Source organism: Gavia stellata, chromosome 17 (genome assembly GCF_030936135.1).
Source record: "Gavia stellata isolate bGavSte3 chromosome 17, bGavSte3.hap2, whole genome shotgun sequence".
Classification (NCBI taxonomy): Eukaryota; Metazoa; Chordata; class Aves; order Gaviiformes; family Gaviidae; genus Gavia; species Gavia stellata.
In genome coordinates, this window is record NC_082610.1 from 13,113,519 (window position 1) to 13,140,742 (window position 27,224).

At 41.2% G+C, this 27,224-nt stretch overlaps 2 protein-coding genes across 3 annotated transcripts in view; both read left to right on the top strand.

Moving 5' to 3' along the window:
• The first annotated feature begins 1,273 nt into the window (after positions 1–1,273).
• Positions 1,274–12,737, top strand: TMEM41B (transmembrane protein 41B). Its single transcript, XM_059825862.1, has 7 exons — positions 1,274–1,355; positions 2,927–3,044; positions 4,161–4,289; positions 6,013–6,106; positions 6,951–7,055; positions 9,000–9,138; positions 10,005–12,737. The coding sequence occupies exons 1-7, from the start codon at positions 1,274–1,276 to the stop codon at positions 10,172–10,174; spliced, it is 837 nt and encodes a 278-aa protein (XP_059681845.1). The 3' UTR covers positions 10,175–12,737.
• Positions 12,738–19,599: 6,862 nt separating this feature from the next.
• Positions 19,600–27,224, top strand: part of DENND5A (DENN domain containing 5A) — a 62,558-nt gene continuing 54,933 nt past the window's right edge. For both annotated transcript variants that reach the window (XM_059825761.1, XM_059825762.1), the window contains exon 1: positions 19,600–19,708. In XM_059825761.1, coding sequence (XP_059681744.1) covers positions 19,600–19,708 — 109 coding nt within the window. The remainder of the gene's footprint in view (positions 19,709–27,224) is intronic.

Sequence of the window (27,224 nt, forward strand, 5' to 3'; positions counted from 1 at the left end):
TAAATGAGGCTGAAGTTAAATCAGTGTCCAGCTCTCTCATGAGAGCTTCCTTTCTAGAAAAAGACCCTGAAGAAGGGCTAGAGGTTTATAAGTAGATGGAGCTGGGAAAGGGGAGAGAGGGTGGCACATTATCTCCTTCAGCCAACAAGTCTGCCCAGAAGCTTATGCAATGTGTGTTGTCTGCACAGTTTCAGAGTGTTCTCTCTGGAGAACACTTACTGTAACACTTCTCACTGGTGGGGAGAGTTGAGAGGTTAAGAGACGTCCTATTGCCAAAAGATTGCATGAGGAAATAGGTGCTCCAAGGTCATATTCAGCTTGAATGCCAAGGAATCTGTGAACATTGGGACGTGACGCTCTAGCTTTTCTGAGGGATTTCAAACCTTCTTACTGACAGGAAGAGACATGAAGAAAATCCTGAGGCAGCTAGAGGAATTTTCTTTCTCCGCGGGAAAGAGCAATCCGGCTCATTTGAAACAGCGCACTGAAGCTTTCTTCTCGAAAGAGAGGCACAAATCGGCTCGAAAAACCTAAAAGCCTAACTGTAAAAATAAAATACGGTTTCCCCTTTTCCCCAAAGCCCACTACTGTTCCAGCGCCCCGCTGAGCGCCGTCCCGCCCCGCCCCGCCCCGCCCCAGAGCCGCCGCCGCGGCGGGGCGCGAGCGAGGCCTCTCCGGCCCGCCCCCCGCCCGCCCGCCGAGGGGCTCTCGCCGCCCTCTCTCTGAGGCGAGCTCCCACGCCCGTTCACAGATGTAAAGCCGCTCTCACGCCGTTACCGAGGGAAAACAAGGCCGCAGGCGGGCTTTATCCTGCTTCCCGCAGCCACGATCTGCCTTTATTTCCAGCCGCGGCCGAGGAGACCAGGCCGTGGCGCCGCCACCCCGCTGCGCTGAGGGACACCCCGCACCGTATTTACCCCTATTGAGCGCACGACCGATTACCGTATATACCCATATGGAGGACGTTCCCAGAAAGGGGTCTTTACCGTATTTATTGTCACTAGCCCACCGCCACATTTCACGACGTGAAGCCCAACACGTGCTCCCGTATATCACGGCGCAGAAGCGCAAGCCCGTAATGCCCCTCATAAAAGCGGCACGCCGGTGCAGCACATGCGCTGTGTGGCGAGAGGGGCGGGAGCGCGACCGCGATCCGGTGGGGTGAGGAGGAGCGGTCGGTCCCGCCTCCTTCCCGCGGCTCTCGGTGCCGGCGAGGCTTGGCTTGGCCTGGCCTTGGTTCGCCGGCCGGCGGCCCCCGGGGTAGCGCGGAGCCATGGCGCAGCGGAGGGCGGCGGAGCGCGGGCCTTGCCAAGCGGCGGCGGAGAGTTCCAGGCACCAGCGGCAGCTTCTGGAAGGTGCCGGGGGCTGGGGCGGCGGGAGCGCGCGACCTCGTCCTGCCAACGGTCAGCCGCGCGGGCCGGGGACGTGCCGGGCCCGCGCGGGCGGTTGGGCGGGAGAGCGGCAGCGCGGCCGCCTCCGGGGGGCCGGTGTGTGGGGGGGTGAGGCGGGCTCCCGTCGCGGGGCCTGTCAGCCGCTACCCGCGGCAGGGCCGGGGGCCCGGATGGGGCTGCAGCCCGCCCCACACACACGTTAATGAGGAAACGGGGGTGGGTTCGTCTGTGTGTTATTCCACAACGGGCACGGCAGAAAGTGCAGTTCGCTGTGTTTTCCTTTTTCGTCCTCGAAGTTGTTTGTTTATTTTTTTCTCTCTGGGGAAGATGCTATTAAAATAATCGCTGGTGAGGTATTCGTGCTTGTAACTGCTACATGGATGCTGCCTTCTGCCCCTTCGGCCTTAGCAGAGCCGGTGCACACCTGTGGGATCACGCTGACCTCAAAGTGAAAAACATTAAAGCGAGTAAAATTTCATCATCCTTTCGCTCTGTTTCACAACAGTGAGGTGGCAGTGCGACCCGCTTGAATGTTGCGCGTTAGTATTGTAGTCATGCCACCGGCATCGACGAATGAAAATACAGCCTTGGCATTTTTTTGTGTTCTTCAGGTGACCAACACTGACACTCCCTGCAAAGTTGTGCTAGCCTAGCAGTCTCTGAGGAGAGAGAGTGTTTTAATACACGCACACATCCACACCCTAGTGTGGATACAGAGAGTTCTTGCTGTGTATTTCTCTGTTTAAAATTCTTTGTGCATATAGCTGCCTTTGTGCTAATCGGTGTATTGCATATGTATGGTCATATTGGTAAAAATCTAAAGTATAGAAGAGGCCTAAAATGTAATTGTATCGCCTGTTGTAGTCCTGTTACTTCCTTTACACAATAATTTAAAAGCTAATAAAATCTTATATAGACATATCCAAGAGAAGTCTTTTCTATATGAGTGTAAAATATGTGTAATTCCCAAGTCTGAGAACTGTCATCTTTATATCCCAGGCTGGGAGGTGTCTGTGTGTGTGTTTATATATGTTTTCTCCTGATGAGTGTGTCTTGCCTAGTTGGCTAGTGGCTGTGCCTGGTGTTTTTTCTTAGCAGGAAAAAAAATAATCTGTTAATGAGCCTGTTTCAAAGTTGCATTGTACATACTGAAGGTTTAACTTCAAGTTAAATCTCTGGTTAATTAGACTGGCAGAATATTTATGTCAAAAAGGAAAAAATACTTATGACTGACTTTGTTTTGCTCTATTTTTCTCTTATTTATTAATTGAGGCTTAAATTATTACAGATCATAGAAGTTGACTTCTATGGGATGTTTGCCAGTGTAAGAACTTCAGATTTGTTTGAAAGCTTTCAGGGGATGTGAGCAATGTGTTGTATATGTTATTAAAAGCATTGGTGGGAAGGTTATGTCTACAGAGAGCTTACCTTAACATTTCCTTAAAGTATAAGTTTGAAATCTATTGTAAGATGTGAGGTGGGGTTGTTGTTGTAGTTTTGCTTTTGTTTTTAACTTTGGTTTTGTTTAATTTCAGGGAAAGCTCAGGCAGAAGGTGGATCAGCTCGGACCTCGTTCCTTATTTTAGTGTCTATCTTCTCATCAGCTGCTTTCCTTATGTTCCTGGTATATAAAAATTTCCCACAACTTAGTGAGTAAGTATGTCAGGAAAGGTTAATTTATTTGCTTCTCATTCAGGATCAAGTTGTAGAGGAGCCTACCTGGGGTTAAGTGATTTTTAAACTGACATGAGTTAACTATAGATATAACCTTACTTTTTTAAAATGGAATTTGGGTGTATAACCTAGAATGTCAGGATACAAAGCTTAATATTGAAATACTAACTGGTAGTTAGTGTAAGCTGAATTGTACTTGACCTAGGGTTTCTGTTGGACAATTGAGATACTGTGTTTTAAAAAGTTACCCCCTGTTACATTAACAATAGTAACTCACTATGTTCTTAACCTTCTTCAGCTGAGAGCCAAAACATGCTTGGTTAGGGCTAGGTTTATTTTAAAATTTCTTGTGCACTGGTATAACTGCAGGCTGTCATCAAAAGGGGACATCCTTCTTCCTTCATAGCTAAGCTTCATGTTCTCTTTTTCTCCTTGTTGTTGCATCTAGTAATCATGTTGGGAAGGTAGATAGTTTGACAAGAAGGAAGCCTGCTTGTCTGACAACTTTCTTTTTTTCTTTTAGTAGTTAATTTTCTGTCTGATTAACTTGCTCAACAAGTTCAGTTTGCAACAGTCCAATCACTAAGTCTGATACAGAGGAAGAGAGGACACTCAACTGTGCTGCCCAGGGTTGCACCAGATTAAGGTGTGACATGAGATTTTGCTCTTAAAGCTTTGTTTGTTTGTGAGGTAAAGCTCTGCTGCTCTTGCTGCACTTCAAATGTTATGACCCTAGTGTTAAGGCAGTTACAGTTGTTTTTGGCTGAAATGTTGACTGCTGTTCAGTTGCCAAGGTTTGGTTTGAGTAGTTATTTCTTTTTGATCAGTACTTGGTAAGAAAAAACCCTAAAAATGAAACTGATTATTGTAACAAATAATAAAATACGGTTTACAAATATCTAAAACTGAGGATTTTCTAATACAAAACACACTGTAAATATTAAGTGTTCATCTGAGAAAGTTATCACAACAGTAATTGATTGTTTGCTGAGGTTGTAGTTTAGTGATGTAGTGGATCTAGTTATATATTCACTAAGTAATTTTACTATACTGTTGGATTGTATTTACCACTATTTTTACTTTTTCTTTTTCCAGAGAAGAAAGAGAATGTATAAAGGTTCCTAGAGATATGGATGATGCAAAGGCCTTGGGAAAAGTCCTGTCCAAATATAAGGACACATTTTATGTTCAAGTATTAGTGGCTTATTTTGCCACATACGTTTTGTATCCTTTTTCTGATATAAATGGCAGTTTTGATATAGTCATATTTCTCTGAAAAAGAAATTAAAAATACAGGCTTATAAATTCTTGATCGTAGGTGAAGAAGGCTAACATACCTAGGTGTGTTTATAAATAGACACAGATATTCCAAAATCTTTGAACTTAAAAACATTTCTTACATGTTTCAGTATGCTTTTCGGACTGTAAGAAGGGATTGAGTAGAAGGAAATTGATGCATGCATGTATAGTAGTGAATGCTGTTGGGGATTTGCATACAGCTTCACCTTGACTGTGTCTGTTATGAACAATATTATTAGCTTTGATATTAGACTTGGTCTCATTTTAGTGGTATGCTAACTTTTTAAATTGTAAACTGAATTGCCAGTTAGAAATTATTGTTGATTCTAAAGGAAAACTGAGACTACTGCACTGTTCTTTCTTGAGACATTCAAAAGTGCCATGTAAGGGTAATATACAGAATATTTTACAGCATTTCTCACAGAAGTGTTTTGAGCCTCCTTTCATCTCTGCAGTGCCCACATTCAAAAAACAAATCTCTGTTTAGTTTTAGAGAGGGGTAAGTTTCTGAAGTACTTTCTCCCTAGGGAGACACAAAGGCTACCTGTCTTCTGTGTTAACTTTTTCTTGAGAGCTGAATATATTAATTAATCATTAAACACACTCTTAACTGGAACACTTAACTAAAGGTTAATAACTTTTAAAAGTTGTATAAGAGGTCTGTTTCATAGTTTAATGTAGGAGGCTTTTGTAACTTGGAGAAAAATGAGCTCGTTCTTTTTAAGTGTAGTTCACAAATAATAGATTTATGAAGAAAACTAAAATGTTAGTTTATATATTAACAAGAAGTAGAACAGAAGTGGCTGTTTATTGAACTATAGCAGCTGACGTGACGACATTTACTGTCTCAGCAGTAGACTCTGATCAGTTGAAAAGCATGTTACAGTTATCTCAGAACCTTGACACTTGCTTAGAAAAAGCTGTGCTGGTTGTAATAGACTTAATATAAAGGAAGATTATTTGGCTTTTTAATATTTCAGTCAGTTCAACTCAGATAAAATAGCGTGCAAATTTTTTTTGCTCTAAGTTTTCTAGCCAAAGTGGGCAATACATCATACTCTCAAGTATGCCTAGCAAGCCTTAAGCTCACCAGCCTGTTTGCTTATGCTGCAAAAAATTAATTTTTGCCTTTTTGAAAAATTCTGACTTAAATTAGTGATCATGTATCCTAGTTATCTAGTAATTGCACCATGCCTGTTTGTAAGGAAGTAGTAGTTGCCTTCATACATGTCAGTCTTCCATGAAACTCATAGTAGTTATGGGCTTGGACAGGAGTTCTCTGAACTTCTCGGAGAATGGCTGAAATCTGCATATCTCTAGTCAACAGTGTAAAATCAGAAGTATATGTTTCTTGTAATGTCATGATAAATACCCAGTGTCAGTTGTAGCACAGGTAAAGAGAAAAATGTAGTACAGCTTTTATTTAGTGACTTATTTTTGCATGTTTAATGATGTATCTACCCCTGTTTCTCTGCTTGGACTTCCTGTGCTACTCTGCAAACGTATTTTGAAGTAAAGACCTTTAGAGGCTATGCCTATTTATATTTATGCTTTTTCAAATTGTAATATGTATCCTGACTGCTTATAAAATTAAGAATTGGGTAGCTTTTTAACATTTTTTTGTATTTCTTAACTAAGATGCATCCAGCTTGCAAACATTTGCTATCCCTGGGTCTATATTTCTCAGTATCCTGTCAGGGTTTCTTTATCCCTTTCCGCTGGCCTTATTTCTTGTTTGTCTGGTAAGTATGGAAAATAGTTTGTGAGGGCATGTATTTCTATCCATTTGGAATACAACCAAGCATCTAAACAGCTTCCTGTTTGAACTGATGAGAGTCTGAGTGAAACAGGGGTATGAATGAGTTCTCATTCGGCTCTGTTGTGAGAATCGTGTTACCCACAAAATTCACTGTAGCATTGGGTGATGACCTAAAAGGCTAAACTGTTTCTCCAAGTTTTCCTAATATTGGAGGCAGCTGTGTGTGACTCAGCCAGAGTTTCCTTTAAACTTGTCTAGCATCCACCAGAACCTGATTGTAATTTCAGAATACAATTGATACATTTTTATTATCGCACTGCAAAACACATCTGTTTTTAAATGCCTTAAATACCCAAGAACCTTAAGATATGAAATGTATGTTATTGACAGGCTTCAAAAAATGTTGTTTACAAAAGATGCAGTCATAATGAGCCTTATACTTACGAATGAGATAATTGAGTAGGTATGGAGGACCAAGTTGATGAATTTTCAAGTTTGAATCTCTTTAGTGCCATTGTGCCCCTTATTTGCAAAGCTTTCACTGTTCAAAATCTTAAAATAAAACTGCAGAAGCACTCAGTATTAACTGATAAGTAATCAACATTGTCTGCTTTGAATGTTAAGATTGATCTAAATGCCTTGGAAATAAAGGAACTGTCTTGGTTCAAGATTCGTGGGGAGTGTGTACATAATGCTGAAAGAGAGCCCTTCAGCCTCAATGAAGGGCCTCATAGAAACGGGCTCTATCCAGCCACTGTAGTTAATAGGGATGTAAGGCTAAGATTTATTAGAGTTTCTGCTCATTTGTTCGTTTTTTTTTCACCCAGTGCTCAGGACTTGGAGCTTCATTCTGCTATATGCTTTCGTACCTAGTGGGACGTCCTGTTGTGTACAGATATTTAACAGAAAAAGCAGTAAAATGGTCAGAACAGGTAAAGTTTATAGAGATGCTGAAACTTATGATAGAAAATGTATAGTGGAATAGCATGGAAAACTAGGGGGTCTTGTGCTCATGTATCTAGTTGCAAAGAAAGGATTCTGATTCCTTTCTGACACTGTGTAGCTACTTTCTCTGTGTGTTTTTGAACAGTGGGGAGTATTCCTGAATTTATAGTATTTCCTGTGAGGAAGCTGTTTTTACCTAGGAAGAGTTTGCAACTGATAACCCCCCTGGTTTAGCTAATGTCAATAAGAAACCTCTCCAGTTTCAATTTCAAATAATAGCTCTCTAAGCATCAGAACTAATGAAAGCTGGGTTTGTGTTTTTTATGGGGGAAGAAAAGCTGTAGCTGTATGTCTGATTGCAAAACCTTAATTTGGAGGTGTTATTGTGGTTGGGGTGTTTAGAAACTTTCTCTTACAGTATCTGGTAACATTCACTTCAGCAAGTATTAACCGTCAGATGAAGTTAAATATTTTGCAATACAAAATCATAGTGTGATTAGTATTTGACTTCATGTCTCTTGCATTGATACTCTGAAACATGTTAAAATAGGTTTTTTTGGGAAGTAGGAAGCACAGCTTACTACTGTACTCTGTTCAAGGTGTTTGAATCGCATAAAAATATTTTAAACTTCTTCCTCATTAGGTAAGATGTGGAGCTGTGTCCTGCACAATTGGCCTTATTTAATAATATAGTAGCATTTTGACTCTTGTCCTAAGTAAATCTTAATATTGTAGTATAATCTTGAGGCCTTTCTCTGAGCAGCAAATGGTTACTATTTCAGTTAGTAGAACTGGATATGTGATTTAAAATTATGTAATTACATCTGCAGTTCATATCTCACTGTTTCCAGGTTAATTGGACTATATCATGCTTGCATTTTGAGGGCTAAGACATTTTATATGCAGGATTAATCAATGTTTAAATATTTGTCCTTCACTAAGATTAAAAAACCCCACAGTGGTATTACTGAACAATAGCAGGGCTACTGACCTTAGTGTTGCAGTTTAAGCTAAAGTTGGGGGAAAAAAGAGGGTTGTGACTGGGGTGAGTTGCTACATGAGTAGCAGATGGAATTGCAATCAGACCAGGTTTGATTTCAACTATCTGGGGCCAGATGACCATGCTTAGGCTTAAGCTTAGTGAAGGCCTGCCAGGATAGGCCAGAAGTGGTGGATGCTTTGCTATCCTTATAACTTGGTTTGAGGTTACAGTTCTTGTTTGAAAGGGCTGATGTGCTAAAGCCAGGCTGGAAGCAGAAGAGGCTTTGATGTAGTATCGAGTGTAAGGAGCTGCGCTAGACTTGAGAATATAGTTAAGACAGTAAATAAAGTTGGGGCTGTTGTGGTAATGGGTAATGTTAACGCTAGGCATTCTAATGTATGGGTAGATAGGTTTTGTAGCTGCGCTGGCAGCAGTCATCTGATGAACTTCAGAGCCATGACCTGGGTAGGTTTCCAAGTGAGGAATACGGCTATGTTTCAAGTTCGGTCATGAGTTAGGACAGAATGGGTTGAGGAGTAAACTTCATTGCCAGTTCCTGCAAAAGCTTTAGGAATAGGATGATGAGCTGGCTGTGTTGATTGGGTTACAGTTAGACAGGCAGAGGTTGCTGTACTAAAGTTAGGGTTAGGCCTGCTGCTGTACTGAATTACTTGTTTGCTGTTAAGTTGGCTGATTCAGACACATCATCACCATGCTCTACCACAGACTGGTATTTCCAGAGTAACTTCAGTACTATGTAACAGGTGATTCACTGATGACTCTTCCTTGAGTCACTTATTGTTTAAGTGGTTTTTATGTTGGCAACTTGTAAATTTCTATGAAACATACACACAAAAGCCCTAACAAACCTCTAGTAGTAAAATCACTGTGTATTTTCAAGGCAGGGATTTTTTTACTGATTTTGTTTGTTTTGTTTTTGTTTTGGCAGGTTGAACGACACAGAGGACACCTCATTAACTACATAATATTTTTGAGAATAACACCTTTTCTTCCCAACTGGTTTATCAATATAACATCTCCTGTAATTAATGTGCCATTGAAAGTATTTTTCATTGGCACTTTTCTAGGTAAGAATGCTGGCTAGTGAACTGCTGTTTGGGTAGCCAGACAGGGTGTTATTGGCTTCTCTCTGTATGTGTTGTTCAGCAGAGATCACCACCACCTGCTGGACAGCTGAAAGATTACACGAGAATATTGGTTTTGTACTTTCTGACGAGTGGAGCTTATAGCATCGAAAGATTTTAGTAGTCAGGACTATTCTGATGTACTGGATGAGAGGTAATGAGCCCAGGCTAATTACTTGCTTAAGGAAACATACATTATACGAACACTTTATTAGTAACTTTTTGTTCCGCTCCATGACTATAATACTTCTGTGAACTTCTATAAGCTCCTGTTTTGAGCTCAGCGTAATTGTGTGAGGATGTATGTGACTTTGACCTGAAGGATTGTTTCTCCCCTTCCCACTCCATTTTGTTCCTCATAATATATCTTCCTAGGAGTGAATTCATAATTTAACTAATATAGTGCTAAACACTTTAGTTTTGTAATTGGCATATTTTTGCAAATACTTTTTATCTGGTTAGGAAACAATCCATATTTTTCCTTTATGAACTTAAATAAAATCCGTTTGTAGAGAGATGACTTGAAACTGCAGAATCTAAAGAGCAGAGATTATTTTCTTAGCGTTCTGTGTTTGAGTTGGTGTTAAAAATATTAAAAATGGCATAAACCCAGTTCATTTTATAAGGGTTTTTTGTCTTTGAATTTTCTATTTACATCCTTCTTTAAAAAAAAAGTACAAGGCAACAATGTCTCAGTATTTTGGTGTTAAGAGTTGGATGAATAGTTTATGATTTTTTTCCATTTTTTTCACCCTAACAAGCTGTTTTTTCTTCCTTTGCTCTCCTACCCTTCTAATTCCCTGCTCCAGGTGTGGCACCACCGTCTTTTGTAGCCATTAAGGCAGGAACAACGCTGTACCAACTTACAACAGCAGGGGAAGCTGTTTCCTGGAACTCTGTTTTTGTTCTCATGATTCTAGCCATCCTCTCCATCCTACCAGCTGTCTTCCAGAAGAAACTGAAACAGAAGTTTGAATAGGATCAAACTGGACCAGAATTTCCCATGCTTCATCTCAGGATCAGCACTTCTGATATTTGTATATTTGCTTTTCTATTGGATCTTAAGCAATTAAAGGGGAGGCTTGTAATTGATACGAATGTCTTTAAATGAACACATGGCCTAAAATAGAAGGAACTGTGTTCAGAAATGTACTGCATATAGTTTTGTAACCAAACCATCAGTGTTTTACTTTAGGAGGGTGTGTGTGTGGAGCCTCAAGATGAGGGAAGTGAAAACACAGATGTAACATTTTGCTCTGATTATCTGCAGAGCAAAAATTGTCAGGTAAACCACAGATAATGCTTTCTAAAACTTGCAGGAAAAACTCCTTAATTATTCAGTCCAATTTTGTAACATTCTCTGTAGGCTTGCACATGATCTGGTCTGAGTACATTTCTCATCAACAATATTTCTTTTTTTTGCCTTTTGGAGTTCCAGAATAATATCATAATGTAATAACGGTGCTCACTCAGAAACAAAGGTTTTTTGCAGTACTTTAACTACAATGATATTCTCATCCTGATTGTTTACTTCTATTTATTAGTGCTGTGTGGATTTAAATACTTGAACCTACATCCACTTTACTAACTGGATTAATAAAGGCAAAGTGTCACATCATTCCCTCTCATCCTCTGTAAAGTTTTATTCTGGGAGAAGATGTAGGAAGGGAGAGAGCAGGTTAGAATTTTTATCGTGGCTGGCTGATGATTTTGAAGTTCTAATTTTAATTTTTTAATGTTGATTATTTTGCCAATATTTCACTTGCTTAGATTTATCCTGCCAATTTAAGAAAATGATCAGATGATTATATAAAAGTCTCAGTTGTCAAGTGATTTAAAAATGTATAACTTTAAGCAGTGTAATATTACCATTTCTCAAGCAATATGTAAAGAGTATAAAATTTTCCATTGCAGCTCAATTAGCTAGAAATGTCCATAATGCTCAAAGCATCACATAACAGAAGACTCATGTGTCAGTGTATATAAAATTGAAAGGATGGTTCCATTGTCTGGTAGGTCAGTAACTGGCAGTGGACAACCAGCTATGATTCACCTTTAAGTATATATACTCACTCAATAAGGTATATGATACCTCCCTTTGTATGCTTTTAACTGTTGTAGTTTGTTGTATTGTCAGTGGAATAGTGTAAAATGAGGCCCTGATCAGCAAGGAAATGGGGTGCGCCTGTAAGTTTTTACCCTACTGAAACCAGTGCTGCTCGTATGCTTTAAGTTGGTGCCCCTGAAGTATCTTGCTGAAATGGGAGTTGACATATTAGCATGTGCTCCAGTTCAAGAGTTTATTTGTCTGTATCCTCATTTTAAGTCATCATATGATAGATCATTGAGATGTAAGAGAACAGTTCCATAAATGTGATAATATGAAAGGTACTGGTACCTTAAAGGGTTTTGTTCTTTTTGTAACATAATCTTAATTGACTCCTTCATTTTGTCGCAGTATTACATGTAAATATATAGTAAATATTACTGATACACTATTTGTCTTTTATTTAAATCTGGGCTGCACAGTAAATGGTATTTTTTACATAGTTATATAAAGGAATTCATATCACTTCTGTTTGCAAGTTTATTACAAGATCATTTCGCTTCAGCAATTGTTTTGTTATTTAGAATTTACTCTAGAAGTGTACTTTATTGGCATTTAAAACTGAACAGTGGTTATTTTTATTGCTGCAGATCTAATCTCAGAGGTCATCTACCCAGGGGATTTATTCCATAGTAAACTTGAGTGTGAATTTAACTGTTGTGAGCAAGTGTCCCCTGGACTATCAAGTGTGAAGTTGCTGTAGATTTACAGCCTACTTTTCTGCATAGTTAATTTTTCATGCAGATGAATTCTCAGAATACATTACCTACTACTTATTGTCCAGTGGCTTTTCTCAAAAATTTGTCTCAATTTCTAGTCAATAGCAGATGCTGTGGTAAAATCCCTTCTATGCTGTATAAAGCCAATGTTCTGGTGGAACCTTGATGCTAAAGAAGGAACTGAAGTATGTTTCAATTTAATGTGAATCACGCTATCACTTGACACTTTCATTGCATTATATTTCACTGTGTAGAAGGGATCAGGCCATGTTACTGAAAAACCTGTTGTGTTTCAGCCATAGACTGGGTTCCCATCACAGACCTTAAAAAGGTTGAAAATACGGTTCTTCCCCTTTGTAAAACCTTAGCGGTTTTTTTTAACCTGTCCCTTCTGTGTTTATCTTCAGCTGCCAAGGGCCTCGGGCAGTTTCCTACCCTATGAGGACTACTTCTGAGGGTTGTGAAGGGTAAGGAAGGCCTTGTGAAAAAGGCAAAAACGAACTGTGCTGTGGAATACTGTCGTAGCCTACTCTTTCCTGTAGGGAATTCAGCAGGTGATCCAAGAGATAGCCATAACATTTTGACAGGAAAACAGTGTCTACCATGAAACAAACCTGGAAACAAGGAAGATGTTTGGTTTTTAATTGCAAGGAATTTTGAGTTGTTAGATGACATGTTTATCTTTTGGAATATTTTGATACCTGCATGACATCATTACTAAATGTCTCTTGCCATTTGATAATAAAGCTATTATATAAAACATGAAACATAGTATGAGTACAATTAAGCATGCTGAACTTCCCACTAAGCTTAATTTTTTTATTAACCTGTACAAAAGGGATGAGTTCTTATTAAAGAGTATTTTTAATGACTGATTAAAATTAAACTGAGCCGATTACATCTGTAGATGAGATTCATTCTGTTTCTACCTTTATTTCAAAACACCTAGGTAAACTTTACTTCCTTTTCAGTCTGAAAGTAATTTCTTACATACAACAGTAATTTTGAAAAGTTCTTATATTTTTGCACTGGAGGGCAATTGGGCCTAACTTGTTTTACCTCTTCACATAGAACCATTTGCATAAATTGGTCTTTTTTTTCATGAATTCCAGGTGGAAGGCTCATGTGCTGAAGTTATAGCTTCATTCACCTTCCCTTAATATTCTGTTACGTCCAGTTTATAGAATTCTTTTTTTGGCTTGTATAGAAAACTGGTGCTGAAAGCTTGCTGAAAGGTTAAGGCAAAAGAAGTAAAAGTTGAAAAATAACAAGTCTTTGTTTAAAATGTTAGTGAACTATGCTGTTACGCAAAGTCAAAACATGTTTTTTTTGTTGTGAGGTAACTTTGAAGATTTTTGTGTGTTGTTCCTGAGAATATTCATCATGTGTAGTGTCTGTGACACCCTAGTTTTATGATAGTAACTAAAATGCAGTGTGGATTGCTCTGCTTTGCGTTAGAGCTGAAGTATGCTGCCTGCCTCATACCATGTGGTTTACTCTGGATTAAGCTGAACAACCAGCAGAACTGACTCAATCAAGATAGCTGATCAAGGACTGAAACACCCAGCAGCTACCGCAGGTACATTTTTACAAATGTAAGGACTAACTGAAATGGACACCTTTGTGAGAGCTGTTGTTACAGGAATGAAATTCATACCTCTAGTGTTTTGCTCTAGAAACATATTAAAAAGGAAGAAAAGAGGAAATGCATTTCTTTGTTTCTTAGTCACAGATCTTTTTTTCTTTCTTTCATTCTTGTAAGTAATAACAGTGGAGTAATGACTGGGAATTTTGGGAGCTAAAGCACTAAGAATTGTACCTTCTAGTCAAATTCCTCCATTCAAAATTAAGTTTGGCACAGTGCACAAATCCCATCCCAGGAGTGCTGTGTGAGTGCTTGGCCATTCCTTAGCACCCACTAGAGTCAGTGCCAGAAAGGGGAAGTCTAACTATCCCTCAAGTATATAATGAACTATTTTTCATCATGTGGGATGATCTCTTTTGCAAGATTACACAATAGGGGGATTTTCTTTTTCCGAGTAGGCTGAGAAGAATACAGGTCAAATCATAGAAAGCTTTCCTTCTGTCATAAATAGCATGAGGTTTGTGAACCATGTATTTTAGTTTGACAGTGTTGAGAGGGAAATGAAAGAAGTTGTGACAGGAGAGCAGGATCCAGAGCAAGCATTTCAAATATCCCTCAAAGAGAAGTTAGTTATTCTGATTATTTTTATGACCAGTTGATGTCTTGCAATGACACACATTTCTATCTAATTTGCAGCTGGTGGCTTTATAGCTCCAGGTCACCCAAACTGAAAGAAGTTATAGCCTTTCAATAATGGCAATTAATATTAATAAAAGCATAGTATGTTTACTAACATACCATAACTCCCCTTCCTCCTCTCAAAAATATTCCACCTGGTGTAATAATACATATTTCATTGTTTTATAGCACACAAGGAAGAATCTGGGTCTGGATTATGAGAGCTAAGATCAATGACTGGTATATAACTATGCGAGAGGCCTCATGAAAGCTCCTTTCTGTAGATAATCTTCAAAACACAGAGCATTCTGCTTCTGCACATTTCTAGGACTTCAGTGGTATCTTCCTAGCCTTAAAAGGTTAGAGGATACAAAGTTAGTAGGCTCTGGAGAGGAGAATGTGCCATAGTGGCAAATAGCTTTCAAAATTCTGCATCAGAATTAAGGTCTAATGTTACGGTCATAACTCCTGATTTTTCTTTCACAATCTCACCCTTGAGCAGTTATATCCAATAATCTGGAATTTGCAAAATGTTTACAGTACTTGGAAGAGTTCCATGTTATGAAAAAGTGTTTTGAGCAGATCACTAAATGATTCTTATGTTTCACTATTTGTTCTGTGTTAAAATGATTTCTCACAGGGAATATCCCCAAGGCAGGGGTTGGAAGGGCAGAGCACAGTTGGCCTGTCCACTGCCTCCAGCGAGGGAGCAGGGCAGGCCGGGGGCAGCCTCAACCAAGAGTCTTGGTCATGAAGCAAGTCTGTAGTTATGAGACAGCTCTGAGGTGAAGCCAGAAACACAGATCAGCAATACAAAGTCAGGATCGGGTCCAGTTAGGATAACCAAGGTCTGACACAGCCCAGCAGCCCAACTTAAATGTTGGTGGGGTTGAGACCCAAGCTGAAGCTGGTCAGGGCCATTAAGGCCTATTAGTGCCCTCAGGGCCCTCTTATAGGCAGTTTCTACTTTGATATGCTGACTTCAGAACTTACCCTGATTGATATCCTCTAATATCCTCTGATTCTCCCCCACTGTTAAGGGAGATCCTAAATGTTTGATCTGAATACTAAAAAACGTATTAAGCAGATACAGTAAATCAGACATTTTGATACCGGAGACCCCTGTGTGGATCTAGCTCACTGTCTCAACTAGAACACTAGGCCACAAGTCTTCAAAACAGACTTCAGACTTAAACAGGGTGTGACCTTGACTGTGTCAACATTGTGCAGTTTCCTGAAAGCCTCTTGATCTCGTGTTTGTCTTGGTCTCGACATCAATGATGAAAATCAGGGTATTATCTTCTCTCTTCTTCATGGTTGATTCTGTGGTCAAAGGGAACCTCATGATATAAAGTTCAAGTTTGCTCTGCTGTGGGGTGCTCTTGCAGGGGTTCCTGGGCTGCCTTTGCAGTCACTGGGTTGAGTCTCAGGCCTCCCACAAGTGGAAAATGTACAGACCTTCTTGAAACTGGGCATGTTTTCAAGAGCCTTCTTGGCTGTCAGGGCCTTTGCCTCCACCTTGGAGGACTTGGCTGCCTTAGGCTGAGGCACCATCTTCAGCAAGTGCAAGTGAAAGGAGTGGAAAAAAATTAAACCAGACCCTCACATACTTGCCCTCTGCCCTCATCTTGGCTGTTGACAAACTCTCAGACCTCACCAGCGAGTGGTCTGGTGCCACTGCCCATCTGAGGCTCTGGGAACCTTTTTGGTAGATATACCTGCACAAAGGATCTATGACCTGCCCACAAGTTGCACCACCAGCTGTGGGCTCCTGGAGCTGGGGAGAAGAGGGACAGTGCTGCATGGGAGCTTGAGAAATGTTCAGCACCTTGATGTGACAGTCTCCTCTGATCTGTGCCCTGATGTGGGATGATGTGTGTGTTGGGTCATCTGGTGTGCAGGCTATATTCCAGAAGTCTGTTGCGTAGATATCGCTTACGCCCAATGCATTGTCATGAAGCAATTGCAGCCAGTTTTGCAGACTGGAGAGGATTGCTTTAATGTTGAGTGTCACTGAATATTTTTTTTTTAAGAATACAGGGTAAACATCATAATCAAAATAGTTAAAAGAGACCATATCCAATCAGCACCCTGACAACTGCAGTGATCTGCTTGTGCTTTGAGATCTGTTACCTTTCTGAGCTTACCTCATCTTGGGAAACAGCTGCACAGAAGAGCAGATTCCCTATTTCAGCCTTTTTCAATTCTCTGAGCAGTGTTGAATGAAACTGTAATCTGCTGTTTGGGTTTCTTACTGCTTATTAAATAAACCCTTCCAATAATCATGATTGTGCTTGTTGACAAAAGAAGTCTGAGTTAACTAGTATGAGAAATAATCAAGATTTGTTCACATTAAGTTCTGTCTTCACTATTTTTAAAAGACTTTATTATCTTTGATTTAAGGCTTGAGCTTGAAAATCCCAGTCTTTGCCATTGAAAACAGCAGCTGAATCAACACTGATCATCTTGCCAAAGACAATGAATCTTTTAAGTCACTTCCTATTTGCTAATACCTCTTCATGATTCTCTGGCTAAACAGTCATAGTTTCCACAAATTTCACAATTCCACAGATTTTGTCAACATCATAAAGAATACTTTCAAGAATTCATAATGTAGTTTAGAGTGTTGTTGCCTTACTCAAGGACACCTAAGCAATTTGCAAAGTTTACTGACAAAATTGCTTTATTTCGGGTGCTTCCTGTGATGGGAACGTTGCTCAAGACGACTGACAGATTAAAGCTACTGGCCTTTGAATTAAACGTCACAGATACTGCTTATGGTCGCTAGGCAAAAGAGTGTTTCAGAAATGAAATAATTGCGGGGGGAGATACAATAGAAAAGAGACAGTCATTGACAAAAGGGAGAGGAAAGCTCCAGCTGTTTGGGTACATCTACTGGATGCCTAGATTTAAGAAAGCTGTAAGCTTACAGCTGTAAGCTGGCTGTGAAAGCAGAGAATTTATCTGATAAAGTATGAACAAGCTTTTCACAGCAAAAATTGTGGTGACTCTCGCTTATCTTTCTTGATTAATTAACCTTTTGTTGATTCTGGTTCATGCAGTTCCTCCCTTCTTGTTCCTTTCTTGTAGCAATTCAAAGCAAATCTGAATTATTTAGTCTGAGACTCTCCTTTTAAAAAAATATTTCTTGTCCCTTACCCTGTTGCATAGCAAGGCATCTGTGTGTTTAAATATCACTGCTCAACAGTATTTCCAGTTTCTGCTTACTGGTCCATCTAGCTTTATTTGCGAAATCTTCTAAATACATGGTTATTGCTGGAACAGTTACGGTGCAAGTAAGAACAATTTTTTATTTACCTATTTTAATCTTTTTTTGACAACCACCCCACCCCCGATATTTCTGCTGTTTCCCTAGACTTTCTTGCAAGTCCTTCTGAGACCCTCAGACTATGACTTTTTTATAAGGGTTAAACTACAGTTCAGGCTTACTCAAAAGAAGCTTACCACATGCTGAATACATTGACCTTTGCCACATCGAAAGCAAACCAAGAAGCAAAATGTGCAAAGAATGGATAGAGAATGTAGCAGAATAAGAGCAACCAGGGTGAGCTAGTTGTGTTCTCTGTTGCTGCCTTCCGCAAACCACCAGGCAGGATCAACATAATCTAAATGTATGTGCTTACTGTAGAGTTAACTTGAGACTTTCATTCTAGTATTGCTCCTAATTATCCTGCTGTCTTTACTGAAATCTCTCTCTCAGGTTCGCTAGTAGTTTAAAATTGAACGGTCAGAACATTCAATCAAATCTAAGCAATACTTTCACTCATTGATAAGCCATTCTGTGGTCCATACAGCCTTAATCAACTGAATACTAATAGCACTAGTGCTTCTTAAAGTTTTTCCTATTTCCCAGAAAGACGGGAAAGCTCTTCACAAATTCTTAGCTTAGTTATTGTACTGCAAAAGGCTGTAGACCATTGACAGTGAAGTCTTACATGTGCTGCTGTCTCTAGTGCCCACAAAGAACTCCGTATGTCTTGGCAACGTAGACCCAACTATGTGAGGTTTCATATGCTTGATAGCATGTTAAGTTAGATTGGTGTCTGATGAATTCAGCATTATGGATGCAACCTTATCTACTTGGGCAGTCCGAGGTAATAATCCTAAAAGACTGAAAAGTTTTAACTTCTCCTCTTTTAAGCCCTACAAGATAGGGAAGAATTCTGATGTGAAAGCCACAAATAGAGAACTGAGTGAGGAGAGGAAGGGGAACTGCTTACAGACCTGATTTGAGTCTAGCAAGGCTATCCCATGTCCCTCTATGGTCAGTGGAAGGACATGGTGTCAACTTAGAGCATGGGTACGTGTTATTAGTCCCTCAGCAACTTGGTTTGAGTCATTCTTCTTTGCCTATTCCCCAGGGGTTGTTTTCCTTTCATGCTGGGATGGAGGGGGGGGGGGGGGGGGGATTTCACTCAGCTGTGCAAGCCCTGCTGTTAACACAGTTATGCCTGTGGTGTTAATTCAAAAAGAAAAAAACCCTAAACCCCAAAAAACAAACAATCCCAAAAGCACTTTCCCTGCACCCACCCGCTCTCCCCCGTGACCTGGGCCCGTTTCAGGGTATGGCAGCTCCACAACGCTGTGGAGTCACGACAACCACTGGGGCAGCAGCCTTCGGGGTGCGAGGATGAGAAGCTGTGGGTGACAGGGGAAGACCTACGTTCAGAGGTGCTTTCAAAACACCACCACCACTGAACCGTGCTTTGAGCGGGTAGCCTCTGGCAGAGCCTCCTTGTCTCCTCTAACTGCAGAGGGGGGCAGAGCCTCTCCCAGGCTGAGGAGAGCCTCTGAGGGGAACCCCTCAGCCACAGACACCCCGAAGCTTAGGCCGGTGCTGCAATCGCGGGCCGCTCGCCAGGAGGCGCAGAGGAGAGCTGCTGTCCTGCGGCGGTCTGACCGCATCCCGGGTGGCTGCCCGCCCGCCCGCCTCACCGGCCCCTCAGGGAGCGGACGCGCCGCGGGCACCCTCCAGCCTAGCGACCACCGCGCGCGAGACCGCCCGCCTCGCCCCCCGCCAACTGCCGCTGCGCGCGCACCGCCTCCCCCAGCTGGACCAGCAGCATCACGTCATCCCCCGAGCCCAGAGCGCAGGCGCAGCATTGCGGTTCCCCTGCCCGGGCCGCCCCCCCCGCAGGAACAGCTGGGGGCTGTACCCACAATGCCGTGCGGCGCTGCCCGCTCCGCTCCATCATGGAGGCGGCCGCCGCAGCTGGCGCAGCTGGCGCAGCCCTGCCGCCCGCCGCCGCCCGGCCCCGCACCCCCTGAGCCCCGCGCACCCCTCGGGCTCCAGCATGAGCGGCGGCAGCGGGGGCGGCTCCTCGGCACCCGGCCGCTTCGCCGACTACTTCGTGATCTGCGGGCTGGACACTGAGACCGGGCTGGAGCCGGACGAGCTCTCCGGTGAGTGGCCGCGGGGTCGGGGGGCGGCGGCCCTCAGCGGTAACGGCTCTGTGGCGGCGGCGCCGGCGGGACGGCAGCCCCGGAGGCGGGGTCCGGCCTCGCCGCCTGCCCGCTCCGCGGACGCCAGGCGCCGTCTCGGGCGGCCCCGGGGCACTGCGGGGGAACCGTCGGCGCCCCCCGCCCCGGGCAGCGGCGCCTCGGGTCAGGGTAGCTGCCCTGAGAGCCTGACGTGGAGAAATGGCCGGCTGTGCGCACACGTCTGTTAGTGGAAGTGTACTGAACTTCTTTAAAAACCCCCACGAAGTACCTCTTTTAAACGGCCTTTTCAAAGGGGAGGTCGTGCCGCGGTATTTTAGATCACCTCTGTCGTAGCAGGGATATACCGCGCTCTTTTTTGGAGCTTGGCTGCATTTACCAACTTTTAGTCAGGCTCCTGGGCATTTGAAACACGCAGGTAATCTTAATGAATCAGGTTTTGGAGAGAAAGCGAAGACTTTTTGCTGCTTCTGCATTAAGTTTTGTTGTAGCATAGGATAAGAATTCTTTTCCAGCAGTATCTGAAAAGAAATCGGATTAAGAAGTAATTACTCTGTTAGATAAGAATGTTCACACCAAATACACAGCTAAACCGTATGAATCTATCCCACAGCACTGTGTCAAACCTGTGCTTTTAAGGTTACAAATCTGTTCTTTGTTTTAGCAGTACCTTGTTTCAACTTTAGTTTCACTGTACTGGCTTCAGTTAAATTAGATTGCTGCTTAGCATCTTTAACTGTTCAGGAAGATAGAGGAATGTGGTGGTGAAAACCTGACCCAACATCAGTACTTACTTTGGGTATTTGAGCTCAGAACTTGACCAATGATATGGTCTTTCTTTTTTTTTTTTTTTTTAAATTAGCATGCTTTTATAAGATGTCATGAGGTTTTTGTCTTTAATCATTGTACTTAAAAAAAACCAACTAAACTGCTGAATAAACACTTGTTTCTTGTAGAGTGAAATTTGTGTTATTAGAACTGGCTTCTTGCATTGAACTCTCCTAAAGTTTGGCTATGATGGAAACTTTCTTTTTTTCTTTTCTTTTAATGACTTAAAACAAAATTTCTCATCTATCCCTCATGCTGAGCAGTACCTTCCCCTAAAAGAACTCATGTTTGTCTAATGTTAAAATAACTGTAGACTACAATTTGAGACTTGACGAGTGAATACAGCATAATGGTCTGCTCTATAATGGCACTTTAAATTACAGCATCAATTTAATTTAAGACATCCAAGAGAACAAAATGCAATACAATTTCATTGAAGGATATGTGAGGTTCCACAGATTTTTCTTGATTAAATCACAAGTGAACAAAGTTTCTAGATTGAAAACAGTTTCTGATGTTAATTTTGTTATTCATTTACTATGTATCTATTTGTGTAACATAGTGCAAGGCACACTCAGTAATAGTCCCTGATCTTGATAGGAACATAAATAACTCTCCTCACGTAATTAAATTTAAAATCAGCAGTGTATTACTTTGAGCTAGCTATCTAATAGTAAACTGGAAGACATCAGTGCCTTTTTTTAAGTATTCTGTCTGAGTGCGCAGGTCTGAAAGCTGGAGCATGATGTTCTTTCTGTATTTGCTTTCCCTGTCAAGGACTACATCTATAGTACGTAGAACTGTAGTGTGCAATATATCTTGGACTCTGCTATTCCACCATGATACTGTAGTGGTGCTGCTTGTGACGAGGTGTGGGTTTTGGGAGGAGGGAATAGGTTTTCGTATTTATGGGGGAGACTGATTTTTGTGTGATTTGAGGAAAGGGCTTTAAAAAAGAGGGGGGAAAACAAGGGGGAGGAAGATAAATTTATGATAACGTCACAGTGTATGAGCTAGCTGGAATTCCGGTGCATTTTCTTGACTTTGTTGTGTTATTAATAATGCATGATTGTGTGACTGATAACGCTTTCAAATTGTGTCTTAGGTTATAGCCTCCTCCAGTGTCCACCGATTATAAATGGAAAGGGCCTCCGATTTCAGTGGGTTTTGGATAAAGCTTTGAAGCACTTTGTGCTTCCTGGAAGGCTTTCTTGTTTGAATGAAAGGGTTATTGTGCACTGTTTTTTTCCCCTTCCTTCTTATTTCTGTGCTGAAAAATAGATTCTGAATCCTCGTACTGTTGAAACAATTTGCTTCATAAGTGTCCATTGTTGGAAGAGAGGCGCTGGCACTTCAGCTGGTGGGTGCAGGGGTGGGGAGCGGGATGCTTCCCCAGCAGGGTGAAGCCGGGCACAGCGGGTCTCTCCAGGGCTTTCCTGCGTCAGGGCTGCCGGAGCCTGGCCTGGCATGATGTCATTGCCGCCCCGCCGCAGGGAGCTGGCGGTCGCTGCCAGGGCCCTGGGGATGCTGCTGGCAGACTTTGTTCTCACCAAGCTAATGAAATTGTGTTTTTCAGGTATTCAACCTTAATACTGATGATATAGCTTTTTCTGCAGACTTATAAATCAAGCCGAAGATCATGAATTGATGCTCAGTCTAGTTACTTTGCTTGAAGAGACACCTCTGATAGTGTTTTTCCCTTGTGTATTGGAAGCTTACAAAATAGCACAGCTGTAACACTTTTTCCTGGAAAAAGTTGGCTGACTGATGGAAAATGCACTGTGTGTGTGTGTGTGTGTGTATATATATGTTTGTTTTCTTTTCATGTAGGGAGAAATACTGTATTTAGGGCTTTGTAGTTAGCATAGGTTAAAGATAGCATTTTCTCTATTACTAGGGCTTTTTTATCCCCAAATTCAAATAATCTCATTATCTGGGCATCCTTTCTTATTTTGGTAATTGTGTTCACACTGGGTGACCTGTTAAAGCAGATAGAAAAAAATTACTAGGTGGTAGTAAAACAAAACATACAAACAAAAAACCGACAAAAAACCCAGTGCCGTTGCTGAGCCAGACAAGAGAGGAGCTGAGGTGCATTTCTGCATTTCCAGGGGGTGTTGGTGTGCCAGAAGTGATGACAGAAATCTCTTAAGTACGCTGCAAAGGTCTGTTACGGATACATTTCCTTCGTGGAGGAAATCACAGAATGGTTGAGGTTGGAAGGGACCTCTGGAGGTTGTTGGGTCCAGCCCCTGTGCTGAAGCAGAGCTACCTACGGCCAGTTGCCCAGGACAGTGTCCAGACAATTTTTTAATATCTCCAAAGATGGAGACTCCACAACCTCTCTGGGCAACCTGTGCCAGTGCTCAGTCACCCTCACAGTGAAACAGAGTTTCCTGACATTCAGACGGAAGGTCCTGTGTTTTAGTTTGTGCCCATTGCCTGTGGTCCATCACTGGGCACCACTGAAAAAAGCCTGGTTCTGTCCTCTTTGCACCCTCTTTTCAGGTATTTATATACATTGATGAGATTCCCCGCCCCTGAGGCTTCTCTTCTGCAGACTAAACAGTCCCAGCTCTCTCAGCCTCTCCTCATTTGAGTGATGCTCCAGGCCCTTAATCGTCTTCGTGGCCCTTTGCTGGACTCTCTCCACTATGTCCGTGTCTGTCTTGTACTAAGGAGTGCAGAACTGGGCACAGCACTCCAGGTGTGGCCTCACGGGCGCTGAGTAGAGGGGAAGGATCACCTCCCTCACCCTGCTGGCTATGTTTTGACTAATACAGCTCAAGATACCATTTGCCTTCTTTGCAGCAGGAGTGCTTTGCTGGCTCATGGTCAGCTTGGTGTCCACCAAGAAATAATGAAATACATCAACTACCAAAAATCTTCTCTGTGTGTTATAACTTATCATAATGCTGCAACATTATGATAGAACTTCTTAATTTAGGTTGTATGACTGTGCCCTGGAAAGGTAATGAGAATGAAGTCGTGCCTCATCTCATCTTTCAGCTGGAGTCCCTTATGTGTTGAGTTAGATGTGATCTGAATGATGGTGAAAATACTTGTGCTATATGGAACTATTGGAGTTTTTGCTCTATGTTGTTTTTCACTAAAGATTTTGTTTTCCTTTACTGTTCTGTGGTGTGTTAGTTTTTAACAATCACTTGTCAATAGAGTTTGCTTATTATGAAGTGGCAAAACAAAGGATCAACTTGTCGTTGCATTACACTTATGTGTAATTGTAGTCTGGGAGTTGCTGTTACAAAATATGGAACTCAGACCCAAATATCTGGATACCATATTCTAATCTAAGATTTTCTGTTGCACATGCCTTAGTAGTCTTGAATGTCATAGCATAAAGATGATAATAGTTATTTCAGAAATGGCAATGTTATAAGGAAGAAATAGTGTTAAAAAAAAAAGTGCTTATCATCTGTGAAGAAAGGATTGATGATTTAATGATAGGATTGTTTTTACAAAAATCTTATTCTGGAAGACTAAGGCCAGTGACTAGTCTGTCATCTGTACTTCTTTCTGCATTTCTTCCCAGTCTGAACTGGTCTTTTAAGGTTTGGTCAAAAAATTTTATTTATTCGGTAGATAAACTTGTGTTCCTTTTGCCAAGGTCCTTATCATGGTGTTTTGAGTTGTCCTTCTGATCATGAGCTTCATCCTTAAAGGAGGATGAAAATGAGTGTTAGGTGAAGCCCATGTGTCAAGGAAATATCCTTCCAGTAGATACCCTTCATGTGCCTTTTCCAAATCCCAATTAGATCTCCTTTCACTCTAGTGTATGATGACGTGATACCATTTGAATTTCTCTTTATCTCTCATACCTTTTTTTGTATTTTGTTTTTAATGGTGTTGAGGCAAGATCTGTATGTGTGTAGATTATGTAGCATAACAGGACTGACTGATTATGAGTAAGGTATCTATATGCTGGCACAGTAGTCACTTTATTAGTGCTGGTGTGTGAAATTCTAAAGCAAGATGATACCTGGTGTATAGTATTCACCCAGCTCCACTCAAAATTAATCTGACAATCTGGTATTAGAGCAAGTGTTTCTCCTCACCGGTAGAACAGAAATGTTGTCTCACATCATCGCTCTGTCTGTAATTGAAGTGACACTATTTTTCTATTTTGTTGGATTCAGATTGAAAATGACAGCTTATCTTCATATGTTTCCTGTTGGTAGGGTTTATTTCAACAGCGTTCTGTATCGATATAAAATTCTAAAATACATGTGTGATGAAATGATTGTCACATATGTAAACTAAGAAATGGCGTAGTATTTCAGAATTGGGGTAGTAGTTTCCTTTGTGGTAGTCCATGTAGGAATGCTGTTATCAGTGCCTGTATTCGTTTCCAAGTTCAACAGACTTAAATAGTTACAGGCTTTTATTTTGCCTCAAAGGTATTTATAAGGGGTAGCTAAAGGGAAAGAGGAGGAAGAAGAGCCAGCTTAATTTAAATTAGCAGATATCATTTTCTGCCCGACATTCGACCTGTTTTGTATTTTCCTCTTTTGGGCATCTTTATCTTAGAATTAAGACATGGCATTTGGGGTTGGAGCCAGCTGTGATTCTTGTGGTGAAGCTCTTCTGCAATACCATTTATTCCTTTGGTAAATAGCGTGTGAGTAAGCTTTTCTATCGTTGTTATGGTAGTAGTACCAACACTTGCTGCAGAAGTGAATTGCATTGGTGGGAGCCATTGCTTGATTTTTCCAAAGGTTGAAGTGTTCTGTGACTTCGGGATTTTGTTTTTGGTGGTGGTTTTTTTCCCTCTTCCTGTCTTTGTCTGTAATATGGATGGTATTTGTGCAAGCTTCCCACAGTTCCCTGATGGTATGCCTCTTCATTTGGGGATTCATTCTGAGACTGAAAGGGAGGTTTTTCAGTTTCTTTGCTTCTCTGAGACTGCTAACCAAGGTGTTAACTCTGTGGGGGGCCTCTCCAGTAGCACCAAGGCTGAGACCACACACTGTTTTCCCAGAGGTCACTGTGGACGGGCAGTAGATAGCAACAACTTTTGGCTGGACTTACCCTGGCACATGTGAAACATTTTAATCCGGATAATAGTTTATTCCACTCCTCCCTACCCTCTCTATCTTTTCCCAAGAAGCTGGAGCTGTTTGCCATGTTTGAGTGCCAAAAAGATCCTTTGTCTCTTTGGGAACTGAGGCAGACGTGCTAGGGTAGCTGATATGTAGAATAAAGAATGGGAGAGCTGATGTAAGGGGGAAGCAGCTGTACTTTGCTGAACTTGAAGCCACAATTTATTAGGTGATGTTTCTGTAATGCCAATCTTGTGATTATCATATTTGGTTTTTAGGTTAAACTGAGCTGTATGCTTTACAGAATCATCCTCTCAAAACCCCCAGAACTCTTCATTCTTCCACCCTTCAGCATTCAGTTACAAATTCAGCTTATTTGGAAGGGTCTTAGGTAAGGTGTGTGGGAAGGTAAAGGTTACAGGTTCTTGATTTGAGAATAGACTAAAGATGCTAAAACAGTGTCTAAAGAGTTAAGGTTTACAAGTCTGACACTTGAAGCTCTGTAAAAAGGCCATAGGAATTTCACCTTATTAAAGCCATACAAAGATGGATTGATTTGGCTTTTTGTTCGTTTGAGGTTTTTTGTGTTGTTTCATTTTCTTTGCAGTTTCTTTTCCAAGAGAGAAACTACACAAAGAAAACATCTTAAATGGATTGTATGGGAAATACTACCATTTGCAAATAATAAAACCTTTTTTTTCCTAAATCTTCAAATTATTGATCATGTAGTTACAAAACACTACGGCTGTGTTTATCTGCCTTTTGACTTAGTGATGTCCTTACTTGAGTGTTCTTGGTAACGACTTCTCATACTTATCTTTTGAATTCCCTCTAACCTGCAGGGCTCATGTAGCAGAAATAATGCACATGAAGTGACAATGTCAGAAGCAATTACTTATTGATATATGTTGTGCAGTAATTATTCTCTCTGAATTTCTTGACAACCCTTTCGGATTTGTGGTTTGTAGTCAAGTTTGCAGTGAACTGGAATGTGAACCCCGGGAGGCATAAAATATTATTGCATTGAGAAATTATCAAGCATTCCAACACAAACTGATGAATGATGAAGAATTTACTTGGAGTGCTTCTGCTCAAGGCTTGTTTCTTAGTCTTTCCAGGAAAATGCTACTTTGCTTATGGTTTCATGGGCAAGAGACCTTTAGTTTCAAACGTTCCTGTGGAATTGTAGAATATTGCCTTTTTTATTTAGGTTTTTGGGTTTTACTGGTTGTATCATCAGCCACAGTCAGGTACAATGTGTACCTCTGTATTGAGTCATTTACATATTGATACTGAAGCATCTTGAGAAAGAAACTTTACTGCATTTCACAGATAAGTGACCTGCAGACAGATAACATGGCAGTCATACGCAACCTTTTCATTTTCAGATATAGCAACATTTCAGTGTTTAACTGAGTGAGGAAAAAAGGTTGGTTTTACAGAAGCAGGTGTTCTTTCAGCATTACATCAGGTGAGTTTGGAAAAGTTTTTTTTGCAATTGTAGTTGCTGCTGCTTGTGTCTACAATTGCACTCTGTTGCAGAAATACGTGGTCAGAGATCTTGAGGTTGCTGCAATGTACTGATCTGTGCATTG